The 17,159-nt window shown below is 42.4% G+C and overlaps 1 protein-coding gene across 4 annotated transcripts in view; it reads left to right on the top strand.

Annotated features, from left to right (window-relative positions):
- CFAP91 (cilia and flagella associated protein 91) overlaps nucleotides 1-16,479 on the top strand; it is a 31,706-nt gene extending 15,227 nt beyond the window's left edge. For 2 of the 4 annotated variants that reach the window (XM_054813642.1, XM_054813639.1), the window contains 8 exons: nucleotides 1,544-1,660; nucleotides 4,639-4,710; nucleotides 6,267-6,413; nucleotides 9,486-9,707; nucleotides 10,970-11,118; nucleotides 12,326-12,417; nucleotides 15,639-15,958; nucleotides 16,039-16,479. In XM_054813642.1, the coding sequence (XP_054669617.1) occupies nucleotides 1,544-1,660; nucleotides 4,639-4,710; nucleotides 6,267-6,413; nucleotides 9,486-9,707; nucleotides 10,970-11,118; nucleotides 12,326-12,417; nucleotides 15,639-15,940 (1,101 nt within the window). In that variant the 3' untranslated portion in view covers nucleotides 15,941-15,958; nucleotides 16,039-16,479. Of the gene's footprint in view, nucleotides 1-1,543; nucleotides 1,661-4,638; nucleotides 4,804-6,266; nucleotides 6,414-9,485; nucleotides 9,708-10,969; nucleotides 11,119-12,325; nucleotides 12,418-15,638; nucleotides 15,959-16,038 lie in introns of all 4 variants that reach the window. The other 2 variants (XM_054813640.1, XM_054813641.1) reach the window with 2 other exon arrangements.
- Nucleotides 16,480-17,159: the final 680 nt, after the last annotated feature.

Here is a 17,159-nt window from a genome sequence, read left to right as displayed (position 1 = left end):
CCTGTCCTGAAAGGTCAGATCCAATATGCAAGAAGAGTTTTGTACAATGACCACTGGAGTTTCAAAAATTCATTAATTTTGCAATTAATTTCTGTGTAACTGCCATCAATTTCCTGTTACTGGAGAGAGAAATTCAGCATAGGATTTTTTTCTTAAGTTTTTCTTTGGTTTCCCTCCCTAGTGAAATACTGTATTTGAACATTTGAAAGAGGGCGAGCGAGAAAAGAAAAAGGTGCTCTTTTCCTTGCCGGAATATGTTCTTTCAGTAATAAAGACTATAGATCCAGCCCATACAGTAGTAGGATTATAATCTTGAAGGAGCTTTAGATGCACATACCCTCTTCCCTTTTCTTTGCAAGCCAAAGCATGGTGTCCTACAGCAGGCAAGCATTTGCATGCAGTTGGAAGTGATTATCTGAATATCTTGTTCTAAGTAGCTTGCGACAGGATGTTGGCAGGACTTTGACTCTCTAAACAGTTTGAAAATGCCTTGAAAGAGTTGAGGCCGTGGTGGCATTTCCACTCCAAGCCTGCTTTGGCTGACGAGGTTTGGCGTCTGCCACCGAACAGCTGCAAGCAAGGTAAAACCCACTCTTAATGGACTTGTGGATTTTCTTGGTAGAAGGAAGTTCTCAGGCAAGTTAGTTTCCCTTTCCCCTTTGGTCCACTTGTACAATTGCCGTGGATGCCACTGGGCTGCTGGGAAGTTGCAGATGAGCAGAGAAGAGTTTCAAAACATGTTTTGCAAGGAAGGAGTCCTGGGTCATTCATTCAACCCTGTGCAGTAACAGTGTATCTTACAAAGACATTTCACTGAGGAGGGGCTACAGAACAGTGACAATACACTCTTCAAGTGACCCCCTTCATAAAATCTCCTGACCACCTAACGTTTCTAACCCACAGTAAGAAGCATTATACCTATAGTTAAAGGCAAAGAGTTATAACCATTCTCTAGTGATATGTAAACCATAATTAAATAGTGATATTCCTACCCATTTTTCCTGTTTTGAAAGAATCTTACCTCTATCTTACAGGAAAATAATTAATGTTTTTGTCATTACATAAGGAAAATAACACACACAATTGCCCCTGCTTGCATATGGGGCAGTGTTTAATTGATTCAATGAGATTCCCATTTTAAAATTAAAAAATAAATCTGAAATATGCTTTTATTTAAGAATGTATTATGTTAGAGATTAAGTTCATACCAATTTTGGATTAATTTTAGGTGACTCGCCCTATGCAATTGCTGATGACTTACTTGTAAATACAGTAAAATAACTCTTGCTTCCTTCTTACATATTACTTTGAAGTTCCCATCAGTATCTCCTGACCAACCAATAGCCTCATCTACTGACCATATGCAGTTTTTCAGTTGATGTGCAGTAAGAAATGGAAGCCACAAGCCTGCAAAGTGCAAAATACTTTCAGCTCCCTGTTGAGAGTGTGATTAGCAACAGTCAACATCTAGAGAATTGGCCTTATTGTGCTATTCTATCTATCTATCTAGCCCAGTTCTGATTAAATTGTATGTCTATTCCAGGCACTACTGGAGAAGAAGAATAAAGTTAAGGAGCCAAAGAAGCCCTTTCGTTTCCTTGAAAAAGTAGAAAAGCCTGTTCCTCGGCCACCCACTCCAATCCTGGAAAAACCAGCAATTGTAAGTCAGCCCACTTACCTAAACCATCCCATTTTAGCACTTTTTTTTCTGTTGATCCCTGATAGTTTCCTACACAGTTGTTAAAGGAATGCCCACAGAAGGAACGAAGTGAGCTTTATCTTTTTTGTGTATATTAGAAATAGCCATCGTTATTTCTTAAGACTCTCTTAATCTCTCTTTATAAAGATACTAGCAGATGAAGAATTGAAAATCTTTTACAATATCTGTTGGTCAAATCCTTAGCTAAACTTTATTTTATGAAGACATAAGTTAGTAGACATGTTATTCTCTTGTTCCTGGGGAACAGAAAAGCAGAATCATATTACTATTATTATTCAAACCTTCTGATCTGACAACAATATTGCAAGTTTAGTCCCATTGAAGTCAGTGAGACTTTGGGTGCGTAGCACTGAGCATGCACTTCATTAATTTGCTGGAGTGAAGCTCTTGTCATCATGCAGGATGCAGTCTTTGATGAGCATGCTCCAGTTCACAGAAGATGATTCTTCTGCAGGAATTGAAATAACAGTAATGATGTGTCATGGGGGATGTGATACGCTGTAGGAAAAATCAACTTTTTAGGGGAGCTGCAACTTCTTTTCCTTTCTCGAAGTAATGTATTTAAGAGGTGGTTGCCCCAGTGGATTGCTTTGTCTGCTTATTAACACCATTTTCATGATGTAGTAAGAATCAGACACAATTACCATTTGAACTTGTGAATTTAAGAGTCACACAACCATAAAAGCGAGAGAAAGTCTTATTAGATCATCCACGCTGTCTTCCTTCATGCAGTGTGATGTCCTATGTTTCATACAGTCTATATTAAGATGACTGAAACAAGAATATCTCCTTGGGAAGAGCTTTCCACAGCTTTACTAATTCCTAGGTATTAGATATTGTATTGCAGTGGTAGATTTACACTATTTAGATTTACCAGTTTAGGAGATTTTTAAGTACTTCCAGGTAACATGGAAAGAAATCAGAAAGATTTATCCCCAGTTGTAGTCATTCCTGAGTGAGTTTACAGATTACAGGGGTTTTTTTTAAGAGTTCCAATACAATAGAATTCCACGTAAATGAATTCTGTCAACATTTAGTTTATTTTCAAGTTTCTTTATGTATGAACACATAAAAGAGTGGAGCTCTCCGGTGAAGCTCCATCTGTAAAATCAGGCCACTTCAGCCACTGAAGAGCAGCACAAACATCTCCTGCCTTGCAGAATCAAAGTAAGGTTTCTCCTACCAGTGCTGCAAGAAGCACTGAAAGCAAGGCTCTTCTCTGTTGTTAATGCTTCTCTTCCTGCCATACACAGGTACAAATACTAACTGCTAAGTGCACCAGCCTCTTCCATCTAGAGTTGAGGCTCTCAGAAGGAAAGTATGCCAGAGTGACAGGCTGGTGACATGGACCACAAAGGATATAAAAGGAAGCGGAGAGAACGGAGGCACTTCCTAGCCACAACAAGCTCGCAGAGCGCCTCTGAATTCCTTCACTGGTTTATCACTTTCTCCCAGCCCCCTCTATTTTTCAGCCTGCTCCTAGATCCTTCCATATCCTTAATTCTGTTTTTTTCTTTTTTTTTTCTTTTTTTTTTCTTTTTTTTTCTTTTTCTGCAGGGCATGATAGGCTTTCCATCTGCCCTCACTCTTTCCTGCTGGTCTGTAGCAGGCAGATGGAGAAGCTGATGATTACCCTTGCTAAGGCATCATTTGCAGCACCGAATGAAACAAGTACAGAAATTTGCATCCTATAAAAATTTAAACCAAATCTTAGTTTAAATCAAACCAATCAGTTTGGCTTACCTGTCCAGTGTATGTGCCATCTCCATTTCCAGAATTCTGTCCTGAAGGGGTTTCACACTGTAGCCAGCTGATGTGGTATGTTTCAGGTCTCTAACTGGACAGGAAATTCACCCCCTCTTTCCAAAGAAAATACAAAATCATAAGGCAGTCTTCTGGCTAGTTCTGCTTTGCTCCTCCTGGGTGGTGGTGTGGAAAGGCAGGAATACTTCCTTTTGCTTTTGGAAAACTTAATCTGCAACATCTAAGAAAAAACAGACACTAAGATTCAAGCCCACACCACTTCTCTCATCCCACGCTTTTCCCTGTTTTTCCAGCACTTCTAAAATACCACATTTCAATGTAGACCTCATGGGCTCTTTATTAAAAAAATCCTCCTTGCAATTTTTAGATTTCTTTTTATCTTTCCGAGGCACCCAATGGGCTTTTTCCTTCTGCCACTGTCAACTCCAGACTAGAAGACCCCTCAGTAAGAAAAAGTGCTTCCAGTTGTTCTTCCTCTAGTTAAAATAAGCCTTTTTTTTTTCCCTATGCTCATGCTCCCTTTCCCACTACACTCCATCATTCTTCCAAGCTGGTATCAGTCACATAATGCTAGGCCAGTAAAGTTCCCAAAGAGACAAATCACAATATGATGTAATTAATTTTCTTTCCATATTATCCATTTCTGAGTCTTAAATTTACTGAGTTACTCCGATAAAGGTCATCACTGGAATAAATATCAAAAAAACCATCATATATGTTCCCTTTTAATTTAATCTCTCTATTTATGGTTAACTGTTCTCCTGCACCTCCTTCAATAATAATTCTACCCCCTTAGTGTCTTGACCTGTTAAATTTATGTAGCAGTTTCAGTCAAGCTACAAATAGTACCTCTAATGTATAATTTTCTCCATCAACATCTCCTTACTATTAGGTACTCTTCTCTAAAGACCCTCTAAAATCTCTTAAGAGAATCTAATTATACAGCCTTTCTCCTCCATATCTTATAAAACATGGAAGTACAATATTATTCTGACTAACCTTCCTTTCCACAGAAATTAGAAGAATGGTGTTCAGAAACAACTGAGAAAAAGCTGAATATGAGTTAGACTTTTTGATAGTTATATAATCTATATAAATCTCAGTCTCCAAAGAAATAATTAATTATTCTGTGGATATTTGTTGTGCTCCGGCAGGAGGAAGAGGAAGCAGAACTGGCAGTGATCTGTCTGCAGAAGTTGCTCCGAGGCAGGGCTATTCAGAACATGGTATTCTGTGTCTCTTTGTTTATGTCTCTCTTCAGAATGATGGGAATGATTGAAGGTGTGTTTGCAATCTTTCTTCCACAGCACTTATCAAAGGTAATGAGGCTTCTGCAGCATATCCTCCTGTACGTTATCTGAAGTCCTTCAAAGCTGAAGTCTTTGCTTTCCAGCCCAGGTTTATTACAGGAACTTCTAGGTTCCTATACATGCCTGTGAATGTCTCCCTGTTCCTGCCATCCCCTACACTCAGCTGTTTAATTAGATGCTTCATAGCAGAATTACTCAAATGGCAAATTCTAGACTAGATCTGGACCATGACTACATTTTGCCTTGATTATGCTAAGATTGCAGGCCTAAGAAGCTTCCCACATCCCAGCAGGGCAGTTTGTATTTCATACCATCTTTCCAGTTTCCTGTGATAGTGAGCTAAACCTTAGATGAGGAGCAGTTGAAGGATACCACCATGATTTCCAGCAAGTACAGGACCCATTGTTCTGTTTTCAGTGGAGTCGAAGTGGGTCTAGGTAAAAATTGAGTAGCCACGCCTTGTGGGCTTTATATTAACCAAGCCTGTCACTTTTGATCAGACCAGTCCAGAGGTTTTGTTTTCATGCCTGCTGCTTCTTTCTGGATCATTGGTATTCTCTCTTGCACTAATTGTTTAATGTTTGTGAAGTGTTCCTATGTGGGACCCTGACCTGAGCTTTAGCAAACAATGCAATACTGTGAAAGTGGCTTGAGGTGGAATAGACTTCCCAAGTCCCCTCCACTTCTGTGGTGATCTATGAGAACGATGTTTGATGCCACTGCAGGACTGTTGACTTTCACACCATGAAATGTCCCATCTTTTTTAGGAATCTCCTTCCAGCTACTACTGTATCAGAAATATCTGACTCAGTTGAACAATGATGTAAGCAGGGTTGAGTGATCCTCTTGTTGCTGTTGTCCTGTTGGAAGAGAAGAGGAATAAAAAGAAGACAGTGTCAGGCAAGGGGTGGGCCACAACCCCATAAGAGGGACAGCACCAGTTTCAACAACCTCCTCGCCAATTTATTGCTTTAAGCTGTTGCTGGACCCCCTCAAAACAAAGGTCAGAGAACAGTAGATGTTGAAACAGGAGACATCTAACCTAGGACTGAGGAAAAGGGGCAGTGCTCACACTGGGAAGCTTTGACATTGAGGCTGGTAAAACAGAATATCCAGAAGGATATTTCCCTTTTTGCTTGACATTGGTGTTGCTGTTCTGCATTCCAGTGGTTTGAGTTCTGGGTGAAGCCAAGCAGAATGAAAAAAGATAATAAAATAATTCTTTTATAACAAAGTAGCAATGGATCATCTATACTCCACAGCAGATTTTCATCTTCCATGCAGAAGGGTTTAGGCAAGGTTTACTTGTCAGCAGTAGTGTTTGCCTAAATGCAGCCATAAATTTCTTAGAGAACTAGGTCTTGGAAACAGCTGACCCTGCAACTTGGAGAAAAAGGGTGTGCTCTGCTGGCAAAACACGTTGATCTATATTCTCCATTTAATATGCTTGGTTGTTTAACTGTATTTTAAAGATGTTTCAAGAGAAGGAGAAGCAGCTGGACCTGATCAGAGAGCTGCGCACCACTCACGCACTCCAGGAGGATGGACAGCTGCTTTTGAAGGCAGAGGAGCAAATGACACTGGCCCTACAACAACAGCATGACTTGCAAATGCACAAGGTTTGCCTGTATAGATGGGAGGGCTGATTCACAACACTGTCCTGGCCAGGCATTCTGTGCTTGCAGTGCCACCGACTCTCTCGCATTTAATTTCTTTTTGTTTTCTATTATCCGCAGCACAGAAGGCAGCCCAAGTAACAAAAATGCTCTCCTAGCACAGGCCAAGCATTGAATGCCTGAGGGGCTAAAATTGCTCTCTCTGCTGTGGGAGCTCTGGGGAATCTCAGAGACAGACTGAGGCGCCCTGACCACAGCTGCTACCCAGGCTGCACTTGCTTTGTTTGCAGACAGAGCGCTTATTTATATTTACAGGGCTTTGAACAACTGTCAGACGAACCTCAGTTTTCCCACATTTCAATCCATTTGACTGGTGCTGTGACCTGGCATCACAATACATGCTTGTCACTCACATCTGTCAGACGTTTTACTGAATGTGTGTTACTGCTCTGTCATTTCCCTGTTCTTTTTCTAGCTTGGCACCCTCTCAGGCTCCTCCTCAGGCATAAAACATCACAAAATAAGCCAAAGCAGACTTACTTTGTAAATCTTGCTGGGCTCAAGACTTCTAGGACCTTAGCAATGGTGTCGCATTGTTGTACTTGCCACTGTTACAGACAGCAGAGAAATTTCGGGCTCCATCCTCTGCCATGGATCTAGTGAGAGATGGGGATGCAAATTCCCATCCTATTTCCTTGCAGGGCCACAACCTTCCAGAGCAAAGTGAATCAAATGGCAGATGTTGGTCTGAAATGGATCATAAAGAAATTTTGTCCAGACTTCACTGCATCTCCAATATAGAGCATCTCCCCCATTCCTGCAGATTTTCCTATCGTTTTTACTGCTCTCTTGTTTTCTCAGTGACCAGCTGTGAGGCAATTATGCAGGTTCCAGATTGTTGTAACAGCATCCACTGGCCAGCAGGCCTGGCAGAGATAAGCCAGACCACTGCTTCCCGCTGGGTGGGCAGCAACAAAATTTCCCTTCAGATCTCAGTAAAAATTGAATTGGATGGCTGTTTTACTGTTTATCATTTCCAGATGCTCCCTCATACACAGGGAGCCCAGGTGTGGAATGCAGGAATACAGAATTTTTCTACTGAGGAATTAAGAGACAAATAAAAGTCTGAGCCATTAGGAACTTGAAATGCTCCTTCTCTTCTGGAAGCTCAGGTGAGAGTGAAGAAGAGAGCAGTTCAGACACCATAATGACATAGAGAAGCAGAGAGCAAATGGTAAAGATGTTGACCTCTGATCTCAGAATTTCCTTTTGGGAGAGCCACTATCCCCCTCTGCTGGTATCTATCTCCTCTACCCTTGCATTTCTTTTTTTACTGTCTGAAGGCACACAGTCCAAGGCACAGGTCTTCAAACATTTTGAACTTTAAAACTCTGGTATGCATGTGCAGGAGTTTCCTCTCTGTGTGGCTATTTTAGAAAGTCACTGATCGCTCACAGTTCTTTAGGTTTTGGTGGTCATAATTTTTTTCAGGTTTTTGACCTTTCCAGTATAAAAAAAGGTATTTTTCAAGAAATGCTTTCTGCAGAAAGAAGATGTAAACTCCAGATACAATGGTCAAAGATGAGAGGTTGAAAATTTCCAACCCGATATACAACAAAAATCTAAGACAAGAATGTTTCTGGGTTGTTTTCCTCCATGTCACACCAGGTTTAGACACAGCACCTGCAGCAACAAAGGGAAAGCAGTGTATTAGTTCCATGTTTTCCCTCCCTGTGGGCTGCTGCAGTTACTGTGTTGCCGTCCTCCACCTTAAACACCCATGGCCTAAGCATTGTCACTTCTAGATATGTGCAATACTGACAGTCCTACTTTGAAACACTGCACGGGCAAATGGCACAGCAGTGTAAGAAAGATGATTTATTACTACTTGTCTGGGATATTTCAGCTCCATTTTGAGTTTTATGTGCAGGTCTACTCTGTTATTGCTTGTTTATTCCAACAGAGACACAGCATCCCAGCCAGCTCCAGACATTCCCTCCTGCTAAGGACTGTGGCTTCATAGTCCATACTGGAGATAACAATCTTACCATAGATCTTGTCCCTTTCCGAAGTGCAGTCACACATACCCAACCCGTAAAACATGATGTGCTTGGAGCAAGGAGTGAATGGTACAGTAACGCTGAACACCTGGAATCTAGTCTCGGCTCTGTCACAGACTTTCTGATTTTCCATAACCTGGAATTTTGAGGTCTCGTTTGCACTTCTGCAAACTCAATATATACTGTTGACTTGAATTTGTTAGCAGTTAGTAACTTGTACAGTTTTAGGTAATAACTCAGTATCTAAAACTGTAGGGACTCATGGTTGCTTTATTACCTCAGCAAGTTATATCGCTTTGGTTGCATCATGAATGTCCAACCAAAGACATACTATTTCACTGAGGTGGCTTTGAACTGTAACAGACATTTTATATCCTTTGGAGAAGATAGAAATGTGGCTGTACTCACAACTGCACTTTCCTAAACCTTTGCCTAAGCTTTCTACTCATAAAGATTGAGGGTTTACTTCCAAATGCTAGAGAGAGGCTTTGTTTGCCACTTCTGATCCTGTTTTTCTGTTCTGGTCTAGCTAAACTTCGCACAAAAAGATGGAGTGTATGCAGCTGAAGTAATTTCATTGTCACTTCTTGATCAGGGCAGTGGAGCATTCCCCAGTAACAAGCAGATGGCCTCAGCAACTGTTCTGATTATACTCACAGCCACAAAAGCAGTTCTTAATAGCTGAAATACAGTGCGTCTAGTGCTTTATCTCCTCCCACCCACCCAAGCGTAGGGGCTGCTTGTCTTAGTGTAACAGTGACAAGACTATTCGCACACTGACTAGTTTTGCCATCTTTTAGCCTCTCTATGCCATCAGAGCCTGTATACAGGAACATTACATGATACAGAATCCAGGCCAGCACGTGTAAAACAAGAATGCAAAACTCTTAGGGTCATCCCATGGCCGGTCTGAGTGGATGTTGCTGCGCTGTTTCACATGCCTGTGGTAGTCCTGGGACTTCAAACAACATTCCTGGGGTTTGTAACACAATTCTTTGCATTTTTTTTAAAAAAGCTGTCATTAGTGGAAAACCACTTGGCCAGGGAAGAAGGAAGGGTACTGGCGAACATGTTTGATTTCCTGTCCAAAGAGCTGGTGAGGCTGCAAGAAGAACGGAAGATCCACGCTTTTGTCATGCTGGCGGAGAGGCAGAGGCGGATGCGGGAAGCGGAGGAGAGCGGACGTCGTCAGGTGGAAGAGAGGTGGCGTCAGGAAGAAGACAAGATTTTCAAACAGGCAAGGGAGGGAGACTGCTGGGACTGTGGGTGGTTTGTAGGAACTGCCTCCCTGTGGGAAGATCCAGATGGAAGGGAGGTGCTTCAGCTCTGACTTTGGTGATGGCTAGTTTTAAAATTGAGGGCAAAGCCTTTGGGAAGAGAGGGTGATTCCTTCCTAAGAGAGTCATGCCCATTAAATTAATGACGATCTGAATACCACTACAGACAGTCCTGTTAGGCATAACATGAAAGGATGTAGGTTTCTAAATTTCCACAACAAATGCCTATGGAGAACAGATGTACCTAGATCATCTTTAGGAATAATGCTTTGTCAGCGCTTGGGCTGTCCAGCAGACCTAGTAGGTGCTCTCCCAGGAAGGATGCCTTTAAGCAAGGTTTTGGAAAGATTTTGCACTGCAAATAACAAGAGGTGCAAAAATTATTTTGAAGTAATGATAATGGATGACATAACCTTGAAACCCAGAAACAAAATTCCTGAATTACCATATTCCATAACTATTCTACAGTCTTATTCCCTAGCTCCTGACTGCATGAAGCATATTTCTCCCAGTTGAAAGGAATGAGTGGGAGCCTAATTGACTAAACCAATAATTTTCAAACTTTGTGGGAGGAGGTTAATACCAAGAGAATTTGGCATCATGTTTATTTTTCCTTTAATTTTAGCTTCTCATCTTTTCTGCATCTCTGAGTGGGAAGCAAGGAGGGTCAAAGTGCCATAAGCTTATGCCCTTCAGACTAGGAGAAGGAAAACACCCATTTCTAGAATCTCTGATCTACAACCATTATAAGGAAACCAATAATTTTATCTTGGTTTTATTCATGTTACTTTGACTGGCTTGATGGAACCTTTTCCTTCAGGATTTGCTTGAGTGAAAGCTGATTAATTTACTGAAGTCAATACTGATGATTATTATTAGGCAGTTGCTCAGGGGACCATCAGAACTGAGGAAGGAACTGCCATTGCATTCACAGAACTAGCCTGCTGCAGCAGAACTGGATCTGCAGATAAGTTTTTCTTCCACCTCTGGTTCTTTCCTGCACTTGTTTCTGTTCAATTACTTCTCAGAAACAATTATTAGAAAATAAATTTTTACACACGTTATTCTTCCCAGAAAGCACATCTGAAACCAATCTCGGGCTGGCCTGCCTGAAATTAAGAGTTTGGTGAAAATGGCCTGTTCTTGCTTCTTTGGAAATGTTTCCACCACGCTCCTGGCACAGCAATAGGCAGAGGAACAATATCTTGGTGTTGTGTTCCAGGTGGTGAAAGTGCACCAGAGCACTATTGACTCCTACTTGGAAGACATTATCCTGAGCAGCATGGAGAACACAGCTGAAGAACAAGCCAGGGAAGAGATTCAGAGAATGGCTGTAGAAATCAACGACATTGCTTATGAAATGGAAAGTCGGTACATTATTAAACAGCACGTTAGAGGCTGTTTACAGCCGTTTAGAACCTGCCTGGTGATCTGCATCTGAGGTTACATGTATAGTCCAAGACATGGGAAGGGCAGAGCGATACGGTTCATGATCGCTTCATTAGTGTGACTGCTGTATGGGAACCATGCTGTTACTACCTGGTACACATATATAAATCCATCAGAGCCTTATTTCTATACAGTATGTGCCAGATTCCTGTTGCAAATCACTTGTGGGATCTGTGAATCACGCTTTTTAGACTCCTCCATGCCAATGTGATGCTGTGGCTGAGCTTTAAGCGAATCTGGGAACTGCCAAAGCAATACCCATTCATACTGGTCTTTTCATTTATTTACACTACTACAGAAAATCTGTTTGAAAGAGATGCTAAAAGATACGGCAGCCTTCCATTCTGGGGTGGCTGTTCTTTAAGAAACTGCCAATTTCCATGGGGGTCAGTCATATTGATGGCTGCCTGACAAGGCACTTTGAGTAGAGTAAGTTGTTGAGAACACCACAGTCTTGTGTTTGGCTGGGGCATCAGCAGTGAATACTTTTTTAGGACCTGCCAAACCTCCAGTTCAGTTTCTATGCTCTTTTTTTGGAATCAAGCCATAAAAATCCCAATGACACAGTGACTCTCCTATGGTACAGCAGCTGTGTATTTTGTAACTAGATGAATACAACCAGAATGTTGAAATCCTTGGGGAGAATGAAGCGTAGATAATGCATGCAGCCCCTGGGCCAATTGGGAACCCACCAAACACTGGCATGGAAAAGAGCATGGGGACCAGCCAAATGCAGAGTCACAAAAGGGAAGAATTTAGCAAACTCAGCAATGGACCAAAGACTAAATTGACAAAGATGCAAATCCTCAGAGGTATCTGTGTGTCTAACTCAGTTTGTCATCAGTGAGAACTGGGCTCCTAAGTACCTTTGAGGATAAGAAGTCTAGGGTGATCTCCCTGGAAATACTGCTTTCAAATGCAGTATTGAACACATCAGCACCACAGTGCAAAGGGGAATAGTCACATTGTCACCTATTTGTAGGATAAAGACAGACCCAGCTGACAGTTACTGCCATGACAATACACTCCCTTGAAAATAGTGAGAATATTTACAAGGGAGTCTGGTGTTTGCAGAGGTGATCTGGAAAGAAAATTAAAATACTAATACTACTCTGCATCTGTTTTGTAGTCGAACTCGCCTACAGTCAGAAGAGATTGTAGCAGAGCTGGTTTATGATTTCCTGATTCCAGAAGCTGCAAAAATGTCTATCAGAGAAAAAGGTAAGGAGTCCAGTAACTTTATTCTCTTCATGAACTGGTTCACCCTCCTCACTCTAGCTCACCAAAAGGAATGATATACTGCCAAGAGTTGTCTCAGTTCTCTGAGATTCCCTCTTTTGCATTCTGCAGGTAGAAAGTTAAGACCTCTGACCCTTTTTCACCAATTTCTCATGACCTTTAGTCTTTTAAAATGGTGGCCGGAATTCAGACCTGATGTAAATTTGGTGTGTCTGCAACAATAAAACTACATGAAAAGCATCAGCCCATTGCACCTTCAAAAATGAACTGGTAAAAGCCTTTAAGTAGCATGGCTGTGAATTGTCTATTATATGGCAATTTCTAAAAAACTGCAGAAGTCTTTAACAGGCAGATTACTTAAATATACACCATATGTGGAAGGAAGATGATATGCTTTCCTATGCTTCCCCCACCCCTCTTGTACCCCACCCCCCCCAGACTGGTTGAGAGCCAGAAGCAAAGATAAGGTTTTAGGGCTGGCTGTAGTAGCATCGTGTTTTAAGTAGATGATCTTACAGTTGTAAAGAATGCTTCTGTTTAGCCAAAATGGAATAGTATCTGCCAAAATGCAGAGGGGAAGGCCCTGGAAACCTGGACATTACATTGAGTATCATGAATAAATGGCTGTTCTTAACTGAGATGTTTCCACTGACCAGCACACTCAGAAGACTGTGACTAAACCAGTCACCCGTAGAAAGTGGATATATCTAAGAAAAGCAATTGTACCACAATAGCGTCTGAAGTGGTCCTTGCTGCTGTGTACTTCTCTGACTTGAGAACAAAGGCACGCACTTCGTTGCTTTTTTTCTTGCTTTGTGAATGGAAACACAAACCCTGCAAACACATTTTGTGGTCTCTGAACTGTGCAAAATTTTTTCTTCCTAGTTTGTGTATTTGTCACAACAACAGTATCTATTCAGCAGCTGGCAATTCTGCATAAGCTTAAATCAGCTCCCTTCTTAGTCCTGCTACCTGCAAGCCTACCAAAGCAGGTGATGTAATTTTAGTCAATGAAGCCTGCAGCTCAGGTACTAACACACACACAGGTTAGCTTGTCCCAGAAGGGAGAACAGAAAGAGAAGACCTGGAGGTGGCCTAGGATTCTGGACATACAGAGGTACTATCAAGGAAGAAAATACATGAACAAAGCTTATGAACAAATCACCTCCAAAGCACTCCCAAGCAACAGAGGAAAAAAATCTTCAAAATCTGTGATAGCTACAGTGTGTTTGTCTGGAAAGCAGAACTAGACCCAGACAAAAATGAAAGTGGGTGCTGCTGGAAGAGTTAGAGCAATAGGTGATAAAGTACAAGAGCTCCTTCAAATATGATCAGGTGAAATTTGCCACAATATTCTTGTGACAGCAGACATGAAATGTCAGGAAAAGACCTGGATCACACTCTCTTCTGCTATTGCTGCATGGGGTGGAGGGGACTCCATATGCTTAAGAGAGTGCTGAATTCTACTAAATGTATGCTCTGATGAGCACACCCTGCCATAAACCTCCTGCACAGTGATACCTTCAGGGAAGCAGAATCAGCAGCTATTCCATGTAAATCCAAAGGAATAGTATCAAAGAATGGCATTAGATCCCATGAGCACATCAGTATATTGCGTTTCTGTGGCAGCTTTTAAAGCTTTCCCTATAGTGAGCCAGATTATTCATCACGAAACTGAGTTTTAGCAACCTGGCACATGCTTGAGCATACACCTTCCTTGAAACTAGCAGGAAGTGATCTGAGAGCGCAGTTGTCTGGCTCGGCCCCCCCGCCCCCCCAGAGGAGCAAATCTATTTGTAGAACAAAGGTTTGAGGACCTGCAAGTAGAGTCTTTGCCTATACTTTAGCTTCCCCTTAAACATCTCTATTTTGCCATTACCTAGTCATCTTGGGTTTTTTTCTCCTCTTTTTGTCAGATTCCTATGCATAAAAGCAGTGGTTATCCAATACTGGCTCATCCTGAAACCCCTCTGCACCTCACTTCTGAACCCTCCCTCATTGGAAGTAGAAGTCAATGTGCTGATATGAAAAAACCTTGCTTTTAAAAGGATAATCACTCACCAATTTGCCCCCGCTTTCCTTTAGATGGAATTCATTGTGGATGGAGGAAGGGACTGCAGCAATACCAGGAGAGTATTCCCAGTATAGTTGATGCAGTTCATGCATACACGATTGAAGCCAAAATGCCTTGGGTAGAGAAAGCTCTCCTGGGAATTGAGAGCTGGCTGGTGAAGGTCAGCTTTTCAAATGCAAGTGAGATGCAGTTGCATTCATTCATTGCCGACAAAATGGACCCAGGAGATGGATAAACCTAAACAGGATGGGTTAGTAACATTGAGCAACTGAGTCAGTGACAGTATGCAGAACTTTATGACAGCAGGCAAGACACCAGTGGTTCAGATTCAGTTAAAATACAGCTCAGCCTTACAACATAAACAGACCAAAGCAACAAGGAAGTCTTGGACTTTTGCAGGGAAGTGACATGATGAGAGCCACAGCTTGCTCCTGCAACATTCTCCACACCCTCCTCACAAGCATGCAATATTTCAGTCCCCGTGATTGTTTACCAGCATCTTAAGTCTAGAGAGAGAAAGAGGGAACAAAGAATATTGAAAAGCAATGAGGAGAACTGTAGGGTGAATGCTTTGGCTCAGATAATTATTTCCTAAGAGGTGGGCTGGAAATATATACAAATGAGATTGGATGCAAACTGTAATGCACAGTAAAGAACAGTCCTGCAGTAGCAAAAGGGAGACAATAAGGTGGGTGACTTAATGTGTCTGTACTGTCTCCAAGTCTGACTTTGGACTCAGGAAGAGTTTTTAAGTGCAGGCTAAATCATAACACAGGAGAGGGCAGATTTCAGCTCTGGTCTTCCAGAGGCCTGCTGCAATTAACAGACACTGAAGGAGAAATTATTTTAAAGCCTGATAATGGTTATGCCCTAAGCTGGAAAGGAAAACACTTTGGCTGTGCTTCCCACTGTGGGGGCTAGTCTTCAAAGTGAAATGCAAAGTTGGTTGCTGCTATTAGGTGGCAGTAGAATGCTTTCAGCCAAAGTTAGAAGGGTGTGATTTTTTTTTTCCCTGAGATAGGCTTTTCCACAGCTGCAGGAAGGCTAAAAGCTATCCCTCCCCTCTCCCCTGTGGAGAACACTTTGCTGTATGTTTCCAAGTGAAAGCCTTACCTCTTTTTATGCACAGTGAGGCAGTCCCAAAGAAAACACATCTATGCTGCTCATCAGATCATCCACAGGGGCACAGAGAAGATAGTGGCTGATCTGGCACTACATCAAGAGATATCTGGCAGCAAGATAAAGGGAGATCCTCCTGCTGGGACAGCTAGCGCTGCTTTGAGTGGGACAGCTGCTGGACCAAGTGCAGCTGACAGCACTTGCTCTGCCCCAGTTGCTCATGAACTAGCTAAACTTCTGCATGAAGAAAGCCTGGGAGACACAGCAGTGAACCCTTCTGATGGGTCTGACAGGGATCCCACAGCCTCCTAGAGAGAGAAGATGAGGCAGGTGAGTTTCCCTTCCCCTCTGTGATTTGAGCTCAGAACATGGCGAAGGAGAGGGAAGCACGTTATATTTACCTTTTTCAGGACACTCAGAATGGAAAATCCTCTCTCTCTCTCCCTTGGGCTGTCCCTCCTCCTGCCTGCCAGCAATGTTGTCCTGGAACCTCTTTGTACGCATCTTGGTGTGGCAGCCCCAGTCCAGCCCCCTTCACTCCCTCCCCAACTCGCTTTGGACCTCATGAGCTAATTTTCCTCTTCTAATTATTGAGAGGCTTGGAGTGAGAAAGCAGTGTTTGCATTCCTTGTTTGTTTTCCTGGCACAGACCAATAAAGATCTGCACCTGGGCTTTTGATGGTATTTCCTTGCATCAATAACATTAAATGAAAAAATATTCCAGCAGTGGGAAATTTTGAGCTGAGACCACACACAGAATTTTTTCTCAAGCACGTCCCACTGATTTCCTTAGTGGAGTAAAGCAGGGTGTCTTCCTGCTTTAGCACTGCTATTAATAAAGTGTTGAAGTTGAATGAAAACAGTCAGATCTTGCATCATCTTTTCACATAATTAGTCCTTGCATAAAGAAGAGGCGCCCTTGACCTCAGCAGAGTGGCTCCTGCCAACCAGGCAGCGTCTGGCACTAATAACTAAGGCTAGGTGATAGCCGAATGACACGGCAGGGCTGCTGTAGCTTGTGCAAAGAACCCATTAGGCAGTGCTTACGGCTGTTCCAGAAATGGTACTCTTTGGGCTGACCTCTTCTTGCTTTTTATCATCCCAAAGGAGTACAGTTCTGGAAAGAATCTTATTTTTTTTTTTGAACAGTGTTAGTCACTCTGGCTTTCCGGCTCCAGGGGGGCTATGCAGAAAGGATGCTGGCTTTGCCTTGTTTGCAAGCATGGGGGTGCTCCAGCTCAGGATGTCAGAAATGAGCAGGCTGCAGACAGGCGCGGTGCCTCTGATCAGAGAGCTGTCAGGGAGAGCTCAGCTCTCCAGCGCTCACCTGTCAAAATTCCTGAGGTCTGTGGGTTTAGCATCTGAAAGGTACATTTACACCCATACCAACATCAAACGCACCAGCTTTTGGAGGAGTGGGCACAGCCACACCACTGCACCCAAAATGCTTACTCATTGATGGCTACAACTTATGCAACAAATAGCAGTATTAGCTCTCGGTGCTGACGTGATAATGGGCTGATCTCTGCGT

This window comes from Grus americana, chromosome 1 (assembly GCF_028858705.1).
Source record: "Grus americana isolate bGruAme1 chromosome 1, bGruAme1.mat, whole genome shotgun sequence".
Taxonomy (NCBI): domain Eukaryota; kingdom Metazoa; phylum Chordata; class Aves; order Gruiformes; family Gruidae; genus Grus; species Grus americana.
Note: the sequence above shows the minus strand (reverse complement) of the source record. Positions and strands in the feature narration are given on the sequence as shown.